Source organism: Poromitra crassiceps (assembly GCF_964638095.1).
Source record: "Poromitra crassiceps genome assembly, chromosome: 29".
NCBI classification, from domain to species: domain Eukaryota; kingdom Metazoa; phylum Chordata; class Actinopteri; order Beryciformes; family Melamphaidae; genus Poromitra; species Poromitra crassiceps.
Genome location: NC_139641.1, coordinates 6,450,089 through 6,472,549, shown reverse-complemented (window position 1 = coordinate 6,472,549; position 22,461 = coordinate 6,450,089). Strand labels below are relative to the sequence as shown.

Below are 22,461 nucleotides of genomic sequence, written 5' to 3'. Positions count from 1 at the left end.
AAAGCCTAGAATCGCACAAAGCTTCATCAAAGCTCTCAAACCCAAGAAACAAGTGAGCCCTATCCACACTCGCTGCCAGGGAGGGAGGCTGCTCAAATTCGCAGCAGCAGCAGCAGCAGCAGCAGCAGAACACTCGCTTGTGACAAACGCTGCGGAGGAGAACGCCCACGGAGGGAGGAGTTGGAAGCAGAGGGGGGTTTCCTGCTGTTATGGAGGAAATTACTGTTCAAAACTATTGTTTAGATGTCTGACGTCTTACAGATCCCAAAAATGAATGGTTAAAGTGACTGTTCTATCGAATTTCACAAAAAGCCATTTATCTCAGAATAAATTTCCAGACGCTGAAACCATGCTGTATTCAACTGCTAATGCTTACATAACTACTAACTCTACAAACTAACTCTTTTAGACAGAGAAAGCACACATTCTATTAGTTCTTTTGAGATATTGTGTGTTCACAAAATCTTAGCAGAAAAGAATCCTCGGGTCTTGAAAGATGAGCCAGAATCCAGTGAATGTGTTAATATTTGTCGGGTGAGAATGTAACATATGTGACCAGTTTATCAGAATAACGCCTATTGGAAATCTTTAACGAGCAGCGAGGACCGGGAGCGCTGAGTGTGCTATCTGTCAAACCCTACTGTAGTTAGGCTACTGGCAGTGAGAAAACACTGTCGACGTGCTTTGTACATTAACTATAACGTTAAATGGCGACCGGGTACAGCCATCGGCTCCTCGCAGCAGTAACGTTATGAACATGTCACTGAAGTTGGCCGCAGTGTAGCTTAATTCTGAATGTTGCCAAACTTCATTCACACTGATGTTTTATTTTGAAAATGGTTGCCAACTTGCGCACGGCTATGGCGTAATCGCGTGTGCAGGCATGTCAGAGTTTCTGAAATGTGCCGTCTTCAAGCGATTACATGGAGCGCTCAGCGGGAAGCGTCTCAAAGAATTCCACTCTGGAAGGTGGTTTCAAAATGTGTCGTTTCCTAAGCCCAAATTCGCCATCACCGTCTAAAAGGGAGGCACTAACGATACAATAATTCCCCGTCACCATAGGAAACCGTCCTCGTGTAAAGTGCCCGTATGTGTGTGATGTTTGATTGTGAGCTGGTGTGTGTTGTAGTGTGAGTGTGTGTGATGTTTGATTGTGAGCTGGTGTGTGTTGTAGTGTGAGTGTGTGTGATGTTTGATTGTGAGCTGGTGTGTGTTGTAGTGTGAGTGTGTGTGATGTTTGATTGTGAGCTGGTGTGTGTTGTAGTGTCTGAGTGTGTGTGATGTTTGATTGTGAGCTGGTGTGTGTTGTAGTGTCTGAGTGTGTGTGTGTGATGTTTGATTGTGATCTGGTGTGTGTTGTAGTGTGAGTGTGTGTGATGTTTGATTGTGATCTGGTGTGTGTTGTAGTGTCTGAGTGTGTGTGATGTTTGATTGTGAGCTGGTGTGTGTTGTAGTGTGAGTGTGTGTGTGTGATGTTTGATTGTGAGCTGGTGTGTGTTGTAGTGTCTGAGTGTGTGTGATGTTTGATTGTGAGCTGGTGTGTGTTGTAGTGTCTGAGTGTGTGTGATGTTTGATTGTGATCTGTGGTGGTGTTCTTGTGATCAGGTGGCTCAGATGGTGCAGCGGGAGCCGGAGAAGCGCCTGACAGCAGAGGAGTACCTGAAGCAGGAGCGGGGGAAAGCCTTCCCGGACATCTTCTATACCTTCCTGCAGCCCTACATGGCCCAGTTCGCCAAGGAGACCTTCCAGTCTGCTGACGAGCGCGTGCTGGTGATCCGCAAAGACCTGGACAACATCCTGCTCAACCTCAGAGGAGGTGAGGTGTGGGGGGGGGTCACTGAAATAACAATACAAATATAAAAATGACTTTAGAAAAAAAGAAACTGACTGAATCAATATTGTGCGTGTTGGAGAAAAGTAGCGACCCGCCCCTCCCGCTAGTTAGCTTAGCACAATGAATGGTAGTCTATGGTCCTGGCTAGCCTACTAATTAAGTCACCAAATCCACATTCCAACAGCTCCAAAATGCTCTTATGTACATGTTGTGACTCGTGCATTCACCACGTTATGAAATAATAATGTAAAATGCAGTCTTCAAATGATATTAAAGGTATACTATGCAACTATTTCATTCAAAAACATTATATAGACTTATACAAACGTTTTCCCTCAAAACCATCGCTTCTGTAATAGTACTATTTGAAAGTATAAACAGCCAATAAGACTCAATTAACCTATCATTTCCAGAGGTGCAACTGTGTGACTTTTCCAGTCACACGGTGCGTTATCTGGTGTGGCGATGGTCCAGCTGCTTGTCTCGTCCAGGCGGGAAACACTATCATCCCGATAATATAATAGATCGTTACGCCTCGAATCCCACATAGGTTACGCTAAAACCACCACCACAAAGCGTGTGGGTTTCAGGACGAAACAGTCTCGAGCCACTAACGTCATCTTAAGCGCACAATATTCCTGGAATGCAAGTTTAACTAAACAGTTACATGTCCTCTGCATTCTACATAAAATTAAGATATTACGGGTTGTTTTATTTTGTATGTTACATACTTATTGGCCAAGATATGTTACTTTATGGGGGAGGAATTCTGCCAGGTAAGGAGAGGAGTGTGGGCGGCCATATTGCCTGCGGGGTTTTCAGATCGAGTGGAGAGCCGTTTCGCAGGAAATCTGGGGGGGTTAGTCCCCCTTTAAATAGTTGCATAGTATACCTTTAATATGGCGTCCGTTTCAGTTAGCTTTGAACAGAAACAGCCGGGCAAAATACTTGTTACTTTTATACTTTAGTAACTGTACTTCTACTTAAGTAAAGAATATGTCTATTTTTCACATCTCTGATGTAATGTAATGTGATACTGAGCTATATATAAATAAAACTTGAAACTTGACTTGGAGCTTGTATTGTACTTGTTGTATTAAAGTGTGGGTGTGTCTCTCTCCCTGCAGGCTCCTCCTCCCCTGCGGAGGCGGAGAGGGTGGAGCGGAGGGAGGAGCAGGGCCTCATGGTCCTAGTGTCCGTCATCACGTCCTGCCTGCAGACTCTGCGCTCCTGTGACTCCAAGCTGGCGTCTCTGGAGCTGCTGCTGCACCTGGCCCCCCGGCTGGCCCCCGCCATCCTGCTGGACCGCATCACGCCCTATCTGCTGCACTTCTGCACCGACCCCGCGCCGCGCGTTCGAGCCCAGGTAGGGGTGGCTGATAAGAGTACTGCAGGGAGGAGTCCGGAAGACCTGGACGCTAGCACTTCCTGGTTCCTAGGTGTAAAAGGCAATGGGATCCCCCCCCCCCCCCCCTCCAAAAACCTATGAGGATTTTGGTTAAATGCCTGAAATAAGTAATATCTGTGGTTAACAAAAGTTGATGAAAACAGCTAACTTTGTGTTCAACAATATAATTTTCACCAATCACTTCACTTCACTTTTATGACTTTTGAAGCGTTTTCTGAAAATTGCGTTAAAATTGCACTTATGCTTCAAAAGTGATAAAAGTCTTCCTCGAAATTATCTTGCTGAACACAAACTTCGCTGTTTCATGTGAGGTCTCCTGACCAAATGTCAAGCAGAAGGCCACACATGCATAACCTGATCACCCCGTGACGTCAGTCAAGTTCTAGTATGACGTGGTCAGTCAAAGTCAAAGTATGACATCTGCAATGACGTCAGATATGACGTCAGTTCATTCTCATATATATAGCAAGGGTTCTACGTCACCTCTCTCTCTGGCCGATCATAGCAGCAGCTAGCTTCACAGCAGTCCATCTCCCCTGAATACCCTGATTGTAATGATATATGGATAATGATACGATATGATACATCTCTACACTCAGGCTGTGATAATGATATATGGATAATGATACGATATGGTACATCTCTACACTCAGGCTGTGATAATGATATATGGATAACGATACGATATGGTACATCTCTACGCTCAGGCTGTGATAATGATATATGGATAACGATACGATATGGTACATCTCTACACTCAGGCTGTGATAATGATATATGGATAACGATACGATACGGTACATCTCTGCGCTCAGGCTGTGATAATGATATATGGATAATGATACGATATGGTACATCTCTACGCTCAGGCTGTGATAATGATATATGGATAATGATACGATATGGCACATCTCTACACTCAGGCTGTGATAATGATATATGGATAATGATACGATATGCTACATCTCTACGCTCAGGCTGTGATAATGATATATGGATAATGATATGATATGGTACATCTCTACACTCAGGCTGTGCGCACGCTGGCCAAGCTGCTGGCGCTGGTGAAGGAGGTGCCGAGGAACGATGTCAACATCTACCCAGAGTACATCCTGCCTGGGATCGCTCACCTCGCCCAGGACGACGCCACTATCGTCAGGCTGGCCTACGCAGGTCAGTGGGAGGAGGGCCATATGGGAGCGATACGGACGAAAAATCATATCTCGTCATTTTTAAGCACATGGCACTAGGGATGTTCATTTTGAAAATTTTCCAAAATCGATAATCGGTGAATATTAACGATCAATTATCGATCATCGATTTTATTAATACTTAGAAAATTTTCAATATTTTCAATTTTCAATTTTCAATTTTTTTTTTTACAAAATGAATGCCTATGGCAGAAAATACGAAAGACAACGTGTTCTCCTCAATGAACTCTTTATTTCAATGTGTCTCCTCGCCAACACACTGCTGCCCCCGGCGCATGCCGGTGTGAATTTCCCATGTTTAAAACAGTTTTGTTGGCACAAAGGCCTGTGCCCAGCCAGAAAACTAGAGACTATATGAAGCTCCACCTCACGTTAGTCGGCTGTGCAATGGAGTGGGGCGAGGAGGAACGAATTCCACCCAAACCTAGTCAAAATTTTTTTTTTTTTTTTTTTAATAATTAAAAAATCGATCCAAATGCCACAGGATCGATTCCAATCCTTAACAATCGATTATCGATTTTCGATAATTGATGAACATCCCTACATGGCACACACCCATCAATCATTATCCAACAACTGCTGTTGGCAGTTGTTGGATAATGTTTGATCGGTGTGCCATGGGCTAAACACAGACAAAGAAGGTTTGAACATGTTGAATCTGACCAAACATCTCCAAACAAGGACAGGCAGCCATGGCACACCACACAAACATCTGAGTTTGTCTGTGTTTGTTGTAGAATGTTAGATTGGTGTGCCATGGCCTTTAAAAGGGATACCCTAGCTAGAGATGGGTATTGGTTCAAATTTCAAGAATCGATTCGATTCCGATTCACAAGGTTGCGAATCGATTAATTTTCGATTCGATTCCGATTCGATCAATTTCAATATTGATTTGGTTAGTGATACCAAAACGTGTTTTTTGAGCTGTACCCTGAATTACATGACTGTTCCCAACCAGCCAAGTAGATACATGGGGAAAAAAGTTGCAGACCTGTTGTCAATTTTAATGGTTTTAGTTACACATATATTTACTCACCAGGTGGTGACAAAGGGTAAATAACAGCCTTTTCATCTGTCAATAAAGACACTTTCACATATGCACAGTGATTTGATTTCAGCCTATATAATTTCTAAAAGTAGATATTAATGATCAAACATTTCCATTCATGTAGCCTACAGTATTTATGTTTTTGTTTCAACTACAAACATAAATAAACGTCAACTTGAAACTATGTTTCAACTACCACACACAGCATAATATTTTAGCCTGTTTATTAAAAATAAATAATAATAATAAAAAAAAACGATCTCTGAACATATGAATCGATAATCGAGGATTAAAATAAAAATCGGAGAATCGATTTTTTGAACCCAGCCCTAACCCTAGCCCTATTTGCTACTTACCAATAGGTTGAGGCCACGTCTCGTCATAGACGCTGGTTTAGCTGGCTCAGCCTGGCTGGGGGCGTTTTTTTTGCAAAATCTTCATAGTTCAACGAAAATAGTTTATGCTTTAAATCTAAAATGGTTCATGGATTACATTCTAATAACAAACCTATCAAATTAAAAGTCAAGCACGTTACCGTGGAAACAATTAAGCTTAGCCCAAAATCACAAATCAGAATGAGGGGGTCCCCGGTATATTTTCTATGGTAAATGGTAAATGGTCTGCATTTATATAGCGCTTTTATCCAAAGCGCTTTACAATGAGTAGATAGTCTACATTCACCCATTCATACACCAATGGCAGCAGGCTGCCACGCAGGGTGCCTACACACCATCGGGAGCAAGGAGGGTTAAGTGTCTTGCCCAAGGACACAACGACAGCAGCTGGGAGGGAGCGGGGATCGAACCGCCAACCCTTGCGTCATTGGCCGACCCGCTCTACCTCCTGAGCTAAAGCCGCCCCCTATCTTGTAAGGGGTCCTTGGCTGAAAAACATTTGAGAACCTCTGCTCTATACTGTACAGGTCCAGTCTGATTGTGTGTAGGGGTGGGACAAAATATCGATACCCACGTTATCGCGATATTTCCACCCGCGATACGTTATCGATACACTGGCGCCAAGTATCGATATGTTTATTATTAATTTTTTTTTTTTTTTTTTTTTTTTTTTTTTTTCCAAGTTGACTTTATTTATGTTTGTAGTTGAAACAAAAACATAACTACTGTAGGCTACATGAATGGAAATGTTTGATCATTAATATCTACTTTTAGAAATTATATAGGTAGGTAGGTAGGTTATAGCCTATAGGTTTTCTTGTTTTAATAGTAATAATAAAAAGACTTAATGTGTAACTTTTCCTCCGTGGTATCGAAAATGGTATGAGTGAGTGAGTGAACTCAGAGAGTTCATGTCAATTCTGCTAATAAATGCATAATACATGATTTTTTGCCTTCAGAGGTATTTTTTTCACTTGTTACACAGGTATCGTGATGTATCGTCTTCCAATATATCGCAGTATCGCAGTATCGCAGTATCGTGATATATCGTTATCGAGGGCCAAGTATCGTGACGATATCGTATCGTGAGCTACTCAGCGATTCCCACCCCTAATTGTGTGTGTTCCTCTGTGGATGTGTGTGTGTGGTGTGTGTTCCTCTGTGGATGTGTGTGTGTGGTGTGTGTTCCTCTGTGGATGTGTGTGGGATGTGTGTGTGGATGTGTAGAGAACATCGCCCACCTGGCAGAGACCGCCCTGCGCTTCCTGGAGCTGGTCCAGGAGAACAACGTGAACACAGAGCAGGACGGGAGCGGAGAGGACGTGGAGGAAACACTGCACCCCAACGACAACTACGACTCAGGTACCACATAGACTCCATAATCATGCTGCCCTATAGAGAGCCGCAGGAACGAGTCCGGAAATCATCGATGCTAACACTCCTGGTTCTTCACTGTTTTCGCCTATGGGAGTTTTGAATGGGTTTTTGGCGCGATGCTTCTAATAATCTCTCTGGGCAACGCTGGCTTAATCAAACACGAACCAGTGTTTAGTAATATCATCTTCACACATGAGGACCACTTTTATGAGTTTTGAAGCTTTTACGTGCCGTTAAAAGGGCGGCTAGGTAGCAAACGGCTAAATGAGACTACACTGTTGAGTCGACGGGGATATTATACGTCAATAACGTCACCACTTCAAAGGACGAACACGGAAATTCTCTTTCCCTCACCTGGTTCAGCCCGTTCAGCCCGGGGTAATCAGTGCACAGCAGCGCACACATCAACAACAGTCCAGGTTGAGTGCTGACGTGACGTGGAAGCCTATGCGACACTGTGTGTAGTTCTGGATTAGCTTAGCACGAGCTTTTTACTTCTAGGGCTCGCATTTACGCTACAAAACTCATGAAAGTGGTCCTCATGTGTGAAGATTATCCGACTGAACTCTGGTTCGCGTTGGATTAATCTTGCGTTGCCCAGAGACCTTATTTGAAGCATCGCGGCAAAAACCCATTCAAAAATCCCATAGACAGAAACAGTGAAGAACCACGAAGTCCGGGACTTCCGCGTTCTGACTACAAAAATACGTCATCCCTGCGGCTCTCTATAGAGACACTGCATGAAATAGGCCATGCCCATCACGGGGGAAAAGCTCCGTTCATCTCCACACACCAGCGTCATTTTCCTTGAATTAAACATAGCTAAAAGCTGTTGTGTGGTGGGGCTGCGCAGACAACAAATGTAAAAAATCGCCAGTTAAAGTTTTGTTGTACTCCCGAGGAAAACAAGGAAGCCATTGAGAATTGGCGAGAAGAAAAATGTGGATGTTGCTGGGAATGAAGTGAGTTGGGAGTGTTCATCTTCCGTATATACGATCTTTTTGTGCAAGACCCGACCATGCACACGACATAGGAGAACGCCAGGATTGGACGGGAGTTTGTGTTTCCCCCCCGTTTTGGGCGTGGTTTCTGAATGACGACGCGCTCCGCCGTGTCTCTGCACAGTATAGTATTGTTGACAGTGTTGTCATCAAGTCACTACATCTTGAAGTCGAGTCTCAACTCAACTCCCCGAGTCCCCGAGTCCTAGTCGGAGTCACCAAAGAAGTCTCCAACTTCCCAGTCCGAATGCATGAATGCTCCAGTCCAAGTTGAGTCACAAGTCCGATAGCTCTGGTGACGAGCTGTCTGTGTGTTTTGCGTGTGGTGTCTCCTCCTCAGAGAGAGCTCTGGTGACGAGCTGTCTGTGTGTTCTGCGTGTGGTGTCTCCTCCTCAGAGAGAGCTCTGGTGACGAGCTGTCTGTGTGTTTTGCGTGTGGTGTCCTCCTCAGAGAGAGCTCTGGTGACGAGCTGTCTGTGTGTTTTGCGTGTGGTGTCTCCTCCTCAGAGAGAGCTCTGGTGACGAGCTGTCTGTGTGTTTTGCGTGTGGTGTCCTCCTCAGAGAGAGCTCTGGTGACAAGCTGTCTGTGTGTTTTGCGTGTGGTGTCCTCCTCAGAGAGAGCTCTGGTGACGAGCTGTCTGTGTGTTTTGCGTGTGGTGTCCTCCTCAGAGAGATCTCTGGTGACGAGTTGTCTGTGTGTTCTGCTGTGTGGTGTCTCCTCCTCAGAGAGAGCTCTGGTGACGAGCTGTCTGTGTGTTCTGCATGTGGCGTCCTCCTCAGAGAGAGCTCTGGTGACGAGCTGTCTGTGTGTTCTGCGTGTGGTGTGTCCTCCTCAGAGAGAGCTCTGGTGACGAGCTGTCTGTGTGTTTTGCGTGTGGTGTCTCCTCCTCAGAGAGAGCTCTGGTGACGAGCTGTCTGTGTGTTCTGCGTGTGGCGTCCTCCTCAGAGAGAGCTCTGGTGACGAGCTGTCTGTGTGTTTTGTGTGTGGTGTCTCCTCCTCAGAGAGAGCTCTGGTGACGAGCTGTCTGTGTGTTCTGCTGTGTGGTGTCTCCTCCTCAGAGAGAGCTCTGGTGACGAGCTGTCTGTGTGTTCTGCTGTGTGGTGTCTCCTCCTCAGAGAGAGCTCTGGTGACGAGCTGTCTGTGTGTTTTGCTCGTGGTGTCTCCTCCTCAGAGAGAGCTCTGGTGACGAGCTGTCTGTGTGTTTTGCGCATGGTGTCTCCTCCTCAGAGCTGCAGGCGCTGCATGAGATGGTGCAGCAGAAGGTGGTCACTCTCCTGAGTGACTCGGAGAACATCGTGAAGCAGTCTCTGATGGAGAACGGCATCACGCGGCTCTGCGTCTTCTTCGGCCGGCAAAAAGCCAACGACGTCCTGCTGTCCCACATGATCACCTTCCTGAACGACAAGAACGACTGGCACCTCCGGGGGGCCTTCTTCGACAGCATCGTGGGTAAGGACGCTCTCCACAAGTCTTTCAACGCCTTTACCAGGACCGGGTGTCAGTTCCGGAATGATTTTTGATTTTCAATCTTGATTTTAACTAGGGGTGGGGGGAAAAAATCGATTCACCTAAGTATCGCGATTTTTAATGTCACGATTTTTTGAATCGATCTTTTATTCCAGAATCGATAATCACAAAAAAAAAAAAAAAAAAAAAAAATTGGGTGCTTGCAGTCAGGCCACTCACTGAACAGCAGGCCAGGCGCCACCTACTGGTTTACTAGTGGTTTTATTACTTTATCAGTTAGTCTGAAGTAATAATTACACTTCAGGGTTAAAGTGGGTGCATCTCATTGTAAAATTGGACTTCAAACGGCCCAAATCTGGCTTCAAACGGCCCAAATTGGGCTTCAAACGGCCCAAATTTCACGCGCGTCGGCCCATATCGGCCTGGCCTGCTTGGTATCTAATGCCCGGCCTGAATTATGATCCCAGTCCGCCCCTGTTTTTAACTATATCGCCCAGCCCTACTCATGATATATACAGTCATGATATGTCCACTCAAACATGTGAGCAATTTGCTATGTTCTTCAATAACAAAATTACTGCAATCAGACAGAACATTAGTGCATCAAGGTCCACAACTACTCCCACCCTCCAGCTCTTCACAAACATTACATGTGCCATGTCCTTCTTTGACCCTGTTGACCTGAAAGGGCTGGAAAATACCATTGGGCAGCTCAAGTGCTCCACCTGCTGCCTGGATCCTCTCCCTACCACATTTTTATGCCTCCGCCGGCGAAGCCAGGCCGAAGGCATTATGGATCCGGGTTGTCCGTCCGTACGGATGTCCGTCCGTCCGTCCGTACGGATGTTTGTTAATGCCATATCTGAGGAACGCCTTGATGGAATTTCATCAGATTCGCCTTAAACATTCACTTAGGCCCAAGGATGATCTGATTAGATTTTGGTGGTCCAAGGTCAAAGGTCAAGGTCACTGTGACCTCTCGAACGCCATTTTCAAGCTTGTTAACGCGATATCTGAGGAACAACTTGACAAAATTTCATCAGATTCGCCTTAAACATTCACTTAGGCCCAAGGATGATCTGATTAGATTTTGGTGGTCCAAGGTCAAAGGTCAAGGTCACTGTGACCTCTCGAACGCCATTTTCAACCTTGTTAACGCGATATCTGAGGAACAACTTGACAAAATGTCATCAGATTCGCCTTAAACATTCACTTAGGCCCAAGGATGATCTGATTAGATTTTGGTGGTCCAAGGTCAAAGGTCAAGGTCACTGTGACCTCTCGAACGCCATTTTCAAGCGTGTTAACGCGATATCTGAGGAACAACTTGACGAAATTTCATCAGATTCGCCTTAAACATTCACTTAGGCCCAAGGATGATCTGATTAGATTTTGGTGGTCCACACCCAATTTCCAAGCTATGTAATGCAACATCTCAGGAGCGCCTTGACGGAATTGCTTCCAATTTGCCTGAAATGGCAATTTGGACTCAAGAATGAACTAATGGCGGAGGCATAAGTCCGCGTTGCGGTCGTTCTAGTTTAAATCTGTTTTTAACTGCTTAGCATCTGATATATTACAAATTGTTAACTACTCTCTTCAATCAGGTATATTTCCCTCTGCACTTAAAACAGCTCTCATCAAACCTCTCCTGAAAAAGAACAACCTCGATGCAACAGTTATCGCCAACTATAGGCCCATCTCCAACTTACCATTCCTCAGTAAAATACTCGAAAAAACAGTCTACTCTCAGCTCAATAACTATCTAACATCAAACAGCCTTCTTGACACGTATCAATCAGGTTTTCGGTCTCACCATAGCACAGAAACAGTACTTATGAAAGTGTTAAATGATCTGCATATCAACACAGACTCTAAGAAAATATCTGTTTTAGTTCTTCTGGATCTCAGTGCCGCTTTTGACACTGTTGACCACGATATTTTATTAGACAGGTTGGAAAAATGGGTAGGGCTATCTGGCCCAGTTCTAAACTGGATTAAAACCTATTTATATGACAGGCAATTTTTTGTGTCTGTTGGTGACTTCACCTCGGACAGAGTGGGCATTAAGTGCGGAGTACCCCAAGGCTCAATCCTTGGACCATTATTTTTTAATCTTTACATGCTCCCACTCTTACAGCTTATACAGAAACACAAAATAAATTATCATAACTATGCAGATGACTCTCAATTATATATATCACTATCCCCTGATGACCTACATCCCATACACTCCCTCACCCAGTGTATCAATGACATCAATTTATGGATGTCAGAAAACTTCTTACAACTAAACAAAGAAAAAACAGAAATACTCATCTTTGGTGCAAAAACTCAGAGACAAAAAATTGCAGCTCATCTCAGCTCTCTGTCTCTGGTGAGCAAATACGAAGCCAGAAATCTGGGCGTTATTTTAGACAGCGACCTAAATTTTAACAGCCATATTAATCAATTAACAAGATCAGCATTTTATCACTTAAAAAATATCTCAAAACTGAGAGGTTTTTTATCTAAACCAGATTCTGAAAAGTTAGTTCATGCTTTTATAACAAGTAGACTAGATTACTGTAACGGTCTGTTCACTGGCCTCCCAAACTCAGCTGTGAAGCGACTTCAGCTAATTCAAAATGCAGCTGCACGTGTCCTCACTGGGACCAAAATTTTTTAACATATTACACCCGTTCTCAAGTCTCTGCATTGGCTCCCTGTCAAAACCAGAATTGAGTTTAAAATCCTACTGCTTGTTTATAAAGCCTTGAATGACCTTGCACCTCAGTACATCAAAGACATGCTAATTACATACAATCCAGCAAGATCTCTCAGATCCTCAGACAGCGGCCTTTTAACCATCCCTCGTAGCACATCTAAGGCAGGGGAGGCTGCCTTTTGCATTTATGCCCCAAAGAGATGGAATACCCTGCCTAAGAACCTGAGAGAGGCCCCCACACTGAATACCTTTAAAAGTAGGTTAAAAACCTTTCTTTTCACAACAATTTATGGTTAGATTATTGGTTTCTTGGTGTGTGTGTGTGTGTGTGTTTACATTTGTATTCTTCTGTATTTTTGCGATTTTTATATTGACATTGTTTTGTCTTTGTATGTGAAGCACATTGTGTTGCCTTGTGTATGAAATGTGCTATAGAAATAAAGTTTGACTTGACTTGACTTCTAGTGTATGATTAAACTTTTCCCATGTTCTAATCTAGTGTAAAAAAGCAAACAAACTGAAAAAAGAAAAGAAAAAAAGAAACAAAAATCGCAATAAATCGTAATATCGAATCGCAATAATCGTAGAATCGCAATACTTAAGAATCGCAATATAAATCGAATCGGCACCCAAGAATCGTGATAGTATCGAATCGGGAGATAAGTGAATCGCCACAGCCCTAATTTTAACCCTCAAGCAGTTTCTGGACAGTTTCTGGGCATCCCCAGAATGCCAATGATCTGCATCGATGCATCAATTCAATGATCAACGAACAAATAGCATCGATGAACAGCACTGATACAAATCGCACATGACGCCATAAGAAATAAACATTATTTCTATTATTTTATTTTGAAATTCAACGCCACGTCTGTCACCATTTCTCCCCAAGCGCACCTCTTTACACATACAAACAATGAAAGAGCCATGGCAGCAAGAAAAAGAGGGAGAGGATATTCACGCCTCTCTGATATAAATGAACACATATGGTCTAATATCGATCGCAGCCCCCCTGAATCGAATCGTATTGAAATCGTCTCATGGCAGATTTAGTGGTATCGGCACCACCCCTAGTAGGGGCATGTGTGAAAAGTGACTGAACTGAAGGCATCTTGGTCAATACTGCACTAGGGCATTCACGACTAGTGAATTTTACTAGTCGACTAGTCGTCCCTAAAGGTAGTCGACTAGTCGACTAACCGTTTTTAATTTTTTTATTTATCTTTAACACATTAAGTGCCAGAGACGGACTAATTCGTCTTACATAATCCAGCGCTTGAGTGCCAAGGACGGACTAACTCGTCTTACATAAAGATTTTTTTTTTTTGACGGTGGTACATCAATCAACCCCTTTTACATCTTCGAGATAATTATAGGAGCAAGAGCATGTGTGTAATCTATTTTACCGACCACTAAGTGGCGACAGAGACCGAGAGAAGTCACAGCCACGGGACCCAAAAGCAGCCGCCTCCGCGGAAATGGCTTGGATTTTACAGTCAGAAGCCCGAGACACACACACAGAACGGACAGAGATCCCTTCCCCCCAGAGCCGCGGATCAACGCGCGAACACACACACACACACACACACTCCAGAACCCTATGTTACTTTACCCCTGGATAGATCCAGAAGATCTTTATGTGCCCAGTTGAGAACGGGTACCCTCCCTTTGGCTATTGAGGTTGGCAGGTTCAATTCTATTGCTGAGGAGGAGAGACTTTGTACTGTATGTGAATTAGGTGTTGTGGAAGATGAATTTCATTTTTTGTTTCATTGTACGCTATATGAGGAACCAAGATTATCTCTATTTCAGTTAATGCAAAATAAGAAACCGGAACTATTTTGGTCAGGAGATGATGCGAAGTTGGAATGGTTGTTCAGAGATGAAGTCTTCAGTTTGGCCAGGTTTATTGGGAGGGCTTGGAAACTCAGAATGGAGAAGCTGTTCATCTGAATATATAACTCTGTCTTGTTTATGTTTGAGCATTTTGTAGCTTGTTTGTTGATTTGTTTGTATTGTTGAACTTGAATGATTTGTGTCTTGTAAGCCCAGACGGGCTGGGCACCTTGAATATGGTGCATGACACAGAAATAAAAATATCTATCTATCTATCTATCTATCACACACACACACACACACACACACACACACACACACACACACACACACACACACACACACACACACACACACACACACACACACACACACACACCGCGGGAGCAAGCTTGGCGATTTTACAGTAATCCAATCCATTTCAGGCAAGCAGGCAGGCAGGCACGCAGACAGACAGGCAGGCAGCACAACACGCTTCTGACACGCCCGCTGAAGCCAGGAGGAAGGAGGAGAAGACACACGGAGGGAGGAGTTTGAATGAGAGGGGTGTTTCCTGTTGTTATGGAGGAAATTACTGTTCAAAACTATTGTTTAGAATGTCTGACGGTCTTACTGATGCCAAAAATGAATGGTTAAAGTGACTGTTTCACAAAAAGCCATTTATCTCTGAATAAATTTCCAGACGCTGAAACCATGCTGTACTCAACGGCTAATATCTACATAACTACTAACTCTGCAAACTAACTCTTTTAGACAGAGAAAGCACACATTCTATTAGTTATTTTTAGATGATTGCTGTTCATGAATTCTTAACAGAAAAGAATCCTCGGCTGTTCTAAAATGAGCCAGAATCGTCAAAAACACCCCTGGCACAACTTACCTACAGGAATGAAAACATGGCTGGCACCCAATGTGTTAAGAAAGAACATGAGGTATTTACACGACATACATGGACTATCATATCCCATATCCCATATCCCCCACAAAGAACATCAACACACAACAAAACAAAACAAGAAAACTGCATAAGATACACAATAATCCAAGAACAAACAAGACTATTGGACAAACAATCAAACAAAATCAATGCATTCAGCTCCTATCCTGATAAGCCTAATGACACTGGGGTAAAAAGTTCTTAAAGTCAAACTCTGTATGTGGTTGCCATATTTTGGGGATGTCTAAGAATCTGCCTTTGCTCTTGTAGTAAATGTTATCCAACGTATGGTAGCTTGAGAGTTCATTCCACCAGTGAACTACAGTTGGGGGATTGGATGCTTTCCAATTTAAAGCTATGCATTTCCTAGCTGCCAACAGGGCAAGATCTATGTATTTACTTTGAATGCATTGTTTTTGTTTGGTTGTTTGTCCAATAGTCTTGTTTGTTCTTGGATTATTGTGTATCTTATGCAGTTTTCTTGTTTTGTTTTGTTGTGTGTTGATGTTCTTTGTGGGGGATATGGGATATGGGATATGATAGTCCATGTATGTCGTGTAAATACCTCATGTTCTAAAGATTAAAAAAAAAAAAAAAAAACTTTTTTTTTTTTTTTTTTTTTTGCTAAAACGACTACCGTAGTCGACTACTAAGCACAGTGTCGACTAGTGGTTTTACTAGTCGACTAGTCTGTGAATGCCCTATACTGCACCAATTTCAAAGATTTCTGTTCATATTACTTCGTTAATAAAAAATACAAAAAAATAGTAGGTTGAAAAATACAAAAATTCGACTGTGTACCATGTAAAATGTTTTAAATACGATTTTGCCAGGTCTTAAATTGTTTGGGTTATGAAGTTAACGTTACTTAATTTTATAGTTTATAAAGCTGCATTAAAATAACAATGCATAACAAATTTGAAGCCGCTGCACTAGATACTGTACATCGATTTTGAATCGTAATCGAATTAATTAGTTAGGACGATGTTAAAAAATTTAAAATTGTAAAATCGATTTACACTTAACACTTTGAGTGCCACGGCCCTTGGGCAAAAGGTTGCTTGCTGTGCCACATAGGCCGCAATGCATTTTAAAACAGTCATATAATTTCTTTAATAATTACTATGTAAACACTGAACACGCACAAATAACGATGAGACTCTCTTCTATCACCTGCAAAAAAAAGTTTATTGATCCCATTTTCCGTTCTTTAGTTATGAGCCGGAGAAGATAGCTTGATTGAAGCAAAAACACGAGCTGAGATAATGAGCCTTTTGTGAAATTAAACATTTCAAGCACATCACTGACTCTGAAGCTAATTTTCTGATGTCTGGGTCTGTCTGGGTGAAGTGTATGCTGCTCTGCGTGCTCCCCCCCCCCCCCCTCAACTGCACACGCCTCCTGGGTGTGTCTTATGTGTCTGTTGGCTCTCAGTCTCTGCTGAGTTTGCTGCGCACACACAGTGAATGGTGCGCGACATCCAGCCTTTTGGTTCCGTGTGTGTTTGTCACGGGCTCGCATGCTTCCAGTTCGGAATAATAAGGCTGATTATGCGAATGTGCTGTTGCAGCGTACACGGAGGTGCTCAGTTGTGACAGCGGATGCTGCTGCTCGGGGCACAGCTGGCGTTGTGCTCGTTGTGCTTCATGCACGTCGATGCATACGGACGGATGCGATGCGATTTCCTCCTTTTCCCCAGTGACTATTTCTGTGTGTTTGGCTCCTTTTTCTCTGATCAGGAGAGTGCTGTCGCCACCTAATGGGTTTGTAAAATAGGTTATCGACCTCCAATAGCTACAATATTGTTAGAGGCGACGTAAGAAGCTTAGATCGACACCCCCCCGTCAAAAAAACAATTTGGAGTTACTGACGCCATCTGGCGTCGCTGGCACTCTACGGTAAATTTCTAATGACGCCATATGGCGTCGCTGGCACTCAATGTGTTAAACGAGGGTAATTACGTTACGGTTGGGCGGCTCTCTCTCATGTACGCGTGCTGCTACTTGTCCATTCTCCCCGCTGTAAAGTCTCTCTGGAGGCTGTGATACTGGCTACTAAAGACAGCAGCGCAATGGACTTATTTCACCACCTCCAAAAAGCACAGTGAGCACTGAGCGCAACGTGTTGCACTGCGGGCTGTAGCCTACAAGATAACGATGGCCACAACACACATGCGCGCACATGAACACAGACGTTATCACCGGACGATTAAATGTTGCCTTTATAGTTCACATAACAACAAAACAACACGTGAGGCCACCGAGTACTGATAGATTCTGCTTCTGCTGCTTCATGGCTGTAAGTTAGCAGCCTCAGCTGACTGAATTTCCCCCTAACTGCTATCGCAGTTCCCCGCATTCCTGTTGTGACTTTGTGTTATTCTAGTACAGATATAGCTCCGAGCACGGGTGGTCGCTTAGACACTGCGGAGGCACACGCTACAGGCAAGAGTCATCGAACCAAGAGTATCCCTCCCACAGAGCAATCAAATCCACCAGTGTCAAGTGACTGCAGATTAGCAAGCAACAGCCAGGGAAGTTAGGCATAGCAGCGGTAAGCTAAAACAGGAAGGTGGGTTGTTCTGCCTTCAGAGTAAAAGTAAATTGTCACTTAAGGGAAAAAAGAGCTCTGCAGAGCAACAAATGTTTAGAGAAGTATATAGTATGACAAAATCCAAAATCGAGTTTTGAGAGAAACAATCGTCAATTTTAGTTTTAGGCAAAATCGAACATCCCTACGCTGCACCTTGGGCAAGAAACCCCTGAAATGAGGAACCTTGGGTATAAAGGCACTAGAGTTGTACTGCAAAATGCACAAGTGTTCTGCTTTACTGCCCCACTAAAAGCACAGTTGGCAGTAGGGGTGTCACGGTACACAAAAGTCACGGTTCGGTACGTACCTCGGTTTTGGGGTCACGGTTCGGTACGAATACGGCACGGTACGAAAACGGGGAAAAAAGCAACAAATCCCAAATTCAGTTTTTTTCCCTTTGAATATGTCTGAATTTTGCTTTTTACGCTATTTTTACAATCAGAAATAGTGTCTAATATGTGGGAATGAATAAATGTCCACTATTTAATAAGATCTAGGCAATCCACACAAAAAGGTTTTACTCTAGAGCAGTGATTTTTAAAGTGTGGGGTGCGCCTCCCTCTCAGATGTCTGTATTCCAGCTGTTTGACAGGGCAAAGGCATTTCCCCCTACTTTAAATCTTTATTGTACACAAGTTTGTAAACAGCGCATGTGTGGAGTAGCCTACCAACCCCTCTCCCCTGTTGTATTTGTTTTATGTAGCATTTGCTATTGATGCGTTTGATTTAAGCACTCATTTGGAATCCTATGTAAAAGCGGCCACTAGGCGGCAGTATTTCTTTAGTCAACGTCAAAATACCTACATGTTCAGTAGAAGAAGAATAAAACGGCAGAAGAAGAAAAACTTATAAACCCTGTTGAAAGATACCCCCACTGTCTGACAGACAACGGGGTGGGTTTCACTTTCCCAGTAAGTACGGGAAAGAACCCTGTCAGCGCCTTAACGTTATTGGATGTGAGTTTTGTTTAGCATAATATGATTACGTTCGGTCATCTAATGGATTATTGGAACATGACAAGGAGGCATCCCCTCTTCCTTGCTTGTCTGCATCCGCAGATGTCTGGTTGAGTCTGCTTGACCGCATCACTCATCCCACGCGATGTAAGTTGCTTGTTTACAAGTTAACAGCTTTGTCAGTGTTATGTAACGTTTAGCCGCAACGCGCAACTATAAAGGACTTTGTCGCGGCTACGTAACGTTACATTGGCAAGCTTACCTCGTTGGCTTGATGTTGACAGAATTTGCAAAACAGCTTATCGCCACAAAACGTCCCATTCTGTGAACGTGGATTTCTATGGCCCTTGTGTTGTTTTGGTGTGTCGTCTTCTGTGGCGTTTAATTCAATTCAATTCAATGCCGTTCAAACAGCTTTTAGGTGCTTCTGGATTTGACGTATTCGTCGTGTCGTTTCACGTACCGTGAAACGACGTACCGTGATGCCCGTACCGTAAACTCACGGGACGAATACATGTACCGTGACACCCCTAGTTGGCAGTAATCCTGTCTCCTCTGTGCTGGTGTTTGGTGTGGTTTGTGTGGCACAGGCTAACATTAACATGAACTAACATCTTTCTTCCTGTTCTTCTTCTAAAAAAAACCTAATGTTAATTATTCCTTCTCTCAAACTACTTTCTACAAATGCTACTGTATTCCTTTCAAACAGTCTTAGCTGCGTTTACACCGACCTATTAAAGTTTTTCGCCGGCATCGAGTTTACATACAAAGTCAATGCAAACGAGCGATTGAGCGTATATTCGCCTGGGAGAAAAATCACTGGGCGTCCGAGCGACAGAGACAGAGCGATAGGGAGAAAATACGCTCGTCGTGCCAGATGAAATATCCCAACTCGAGCGAAATTACGCTGGCATCAGTCGCTCGCTGTTCAACGCTGATTGGCTGCCGTGTGAGAGTGAGTCTAGGATCACACTGGCTTGGAACAAACCGCTGGTTTATTGTGTGGCAACAAACCGCATTGACAGCTGATTGACAGGCTGACAGCTGACATGAAGTGAAGTCTGTACTACCGGTATAGAGCTCGCATTAGGAGCACGCCGATAGGCTTAGCTTGTAAACAACAACGGTGGCTCATAGTGGACAAATATCATGACATTGCGTAACGTTATAGCCCCCAGATGTCCGTCAATTATTGTGCCTGTTGACGAGCGATTTAACACGTTCACTGCCATTGACGAGTTATCTCGGCTTACAGAATCCGACGGTTCACTGCCAAGGACGAGTTATCTCGGCTTAAATTTTTTTTTTTTTTTTTTGACGGTGGGACGTGGATCAACGCTCCCCACGTCTCCTATAAAAATATTGGAGTCAGCGAACGTGTACAACCCATTCCACGGACCCACTAAGTGGCGACAGTGCTCTCCACACTAGGAAACGCAGAGCCAAAACTGTAGGGTAACGCGCGAGGAAACCATTCTCTACTGTAAAATGGATTGGCGAAAACGCTTTCATCGCGCATTATCGCGCTGGGAGCTGGCGGTGGGGGATTCCAAAAATAGACTGGGTGGAAAACACTTTGAAACACGCAGCATAAAGCCTAGAATCGCACAAAGCTTCATCAAAGCTCTCAAACCCAAGAAACAAGTGAGCCCTATCCACACTCGCTGCCAGGGAGGGAGGCTGCTCAAACTCGCAGCAGCAGCAGCAGAACACTCGCTTGTGACAAACGCAGGCTGAAAGCCACCAGACACGCCCACGGAGGGAGGAGTTGGAAGCAGAGGGGGGTTTCCTGCTGTTATGGAGGAAATTACTGTTCAAAACTATTGTTTAGATGTCTGACGTCTTACTGATGCCAAAAATGAATGGTTAAAGTGACTGTTCTATCGAATTTCACAAAAAGCCGTTTATCTCAGAATAAATTTCCAGACGCTGAAACCATGCTGTATTCAACTGCTAATGCTTACATAACTACTAACTCTACAAACTAACTCTTTTAGACAGAGAAAGCACACATTCTATTAGTTCTTTTGAGATATTGTGTGTTCACAAAATCTTAGCAGAAAAGAATCCTCGGGTCTTGAAAGATGAGCCAGAATCCTCAAAAAAACCCTCTGGCAGAACCTACCTACAGTAAAAAAAAAAAGGCTGGCAGTGAATGTGTTAAACACAGCGACAGAGCGATTCCAAAGGGTTGAATCGAGCGACAGAGAGAAAAATAAATATCTCGGTGTGAACACAGCTTTAGCTGTCATAGACTGTGTTGCACAGTTGATTTCACTACTGTTGAGAAAATGTGCTAAAATGTGCTAAATGACTGTAATGTAATGTAATGTAATGTGATGTAATGTAATGTAATGTAATGTAATGTAATGCAGGTGTGGCGGCCTACGTAGGCTGGCAGAGCTCGTCCATCCTGAAGCCTCTGCTGCAGCAGGGCCTGAGTGACGCAGAGGAGTTTGTCATCTACAAAGCTCTGAACGCTCTCACCTGCATGTGCCAGCTGGGTCTCCTGCAGAAACCACACATCTACGAGTTCCTCCAAGACATCGGTATGTAGGGCTGTTTCAAAGTGAACAACATCACCCTAATGCTGGAATCCATGAAGTCAGCGAGTAAACGTGTTAAACTAGTAAACTTGTTAAAATAGTCAACTTGCTGTTACCTGCCTGTTGTCATAGAGTACCAACGTCACAAACCATTATTATTATTATTTGAACCACTAGCCATTTTTCTGTAGACGTTTCGCAAAATGCTTCTAAAAATAGTTTACTTCAAACAAAGTGATTCAGCTATATTTAGAATCCAGAGAGACCATATAGCATTTCACTCGGACCATCAACAACAACAAACATGGGGGGGTACGGTGGTGCAGTGGTAAGCGCTGTCGCCTCACAAGCTCGAAGGTCCTGGGTTCGATTCCCACCTGGGACGCTGTGAGCGCTGAAGGAATGCCCGTCCGCATGTCCTCGAGTGCCCACCGCCCGGGTGGGGTCGTCAAAAGGGCCTTTCTGTGTGGAGTTTGCATGTTCTCCCCGTGCCTCCCGGGGGTTTCCTTCATATAGGAACCCCCTTCACCAAAAACATGCAATATCCTGGTTGCTAATGTGGTTCCTCCTCTGGTCGTTAAGTTCGCCTGTTCAGAGGGAGGGGAACTGGTTGGAATAGCGTGAACCTCCCACGTGCTATGTCCTACCGGTGAAGCTTCCCCTGTCAGCTGGCTAGCCAGCCAGTTTCGTCTCTCCCCAGATTGGCAGAGGGTGGAGCAGCAACTAGGATAAATAAATTAATTAGCACTAATGGGGGATAAAAAAATCGGGGGGGGGGGGGGGGGGGGGTTAACATCTCTATTCATAATCTCTATTGTAAATGTGAATTTGTGTTATATCAGCAGTTTGTAGGCCACCATAATAAAAGGTCTGCAAAAGTTGTCCTTCCATTGTGTTTGCAGAAGAACCTGTGGAACGCCTATGTCCGTCCTGACGGGGCAAAGACAGTGGGGTCCATGGACCTCGGCGGGGCGTCCACCCAGATCGCCTTTGCGGTCACAGACGGGGCCACGGGGACCGACTACATGCCGGTCAAACTGTACGGCTATCCTTACAACGTCTACACACACAGTTTCCTCTGCTACGGCAAGAACGAGGTCGAGAAGAAGGTTCTGGACAAAATAGTCAAGGTGCCACACAGCTTGT

General features: G+C 44.0%; 2 protein-coding genes across 2 annotated transcripts in view; one reads left to right on the top strand and one right to left on the bottom strand.

The window, feature by feature from the left end:
• LOC310799943 (NACHT, LRR and PYD domains-containing protein 12-like) overlaps positions 1-22,461 on the bottom strand; it is a gene marked incomplete at its 5' end in the record, with an annotated part of 149,267 nt that overhangs the window by 44,158 nt on the left and 82,648 nt on the right. The gene's annotated exons all lie outside the window — the stretch shown is intronic.
• Positions 1-22,461, top strand: part of LOC310800232 (phosphoinositide 3-kinase regulatory subunit 4-like) — a gene marked incomplete at both ends in the record, with an annotated part of 36,435 nt that overhangs the window by 5,805 nt on the left and 8,169 nt on the right. The window contains 8 exons of the mRNA XM_083662815.1: positions 1,606-1,816; positions 2,962-3,200; positions 4,274-4,415; positions 7,124-7,258; positions 9,502-9,723; positions 21,145-21,318; positions 21,971-22,026; positions 22,218-22,445. Of these exons, the coding sequence (XP_083518941.1) occupies positions 1,606-1,816; positions 2,962-3,200; positions 4,274-4,415; positions 7,124-7,258; positions 9,502-9,723; positions 21,145-21,318; positions 21,971-22,026; positions 22,218-22,445 (1,407 nt within the window). The remainder of the gene's footprint in view (positions 1-1,605; positions 1,817-2,961; positions 3,201-4,273; positions 4,416-7,123; positions 7,259-9,501; positions 9,724-21,144; positions 21,319-21,970; positions 22,027-22,217; positions 22,446-22,461) is intronic.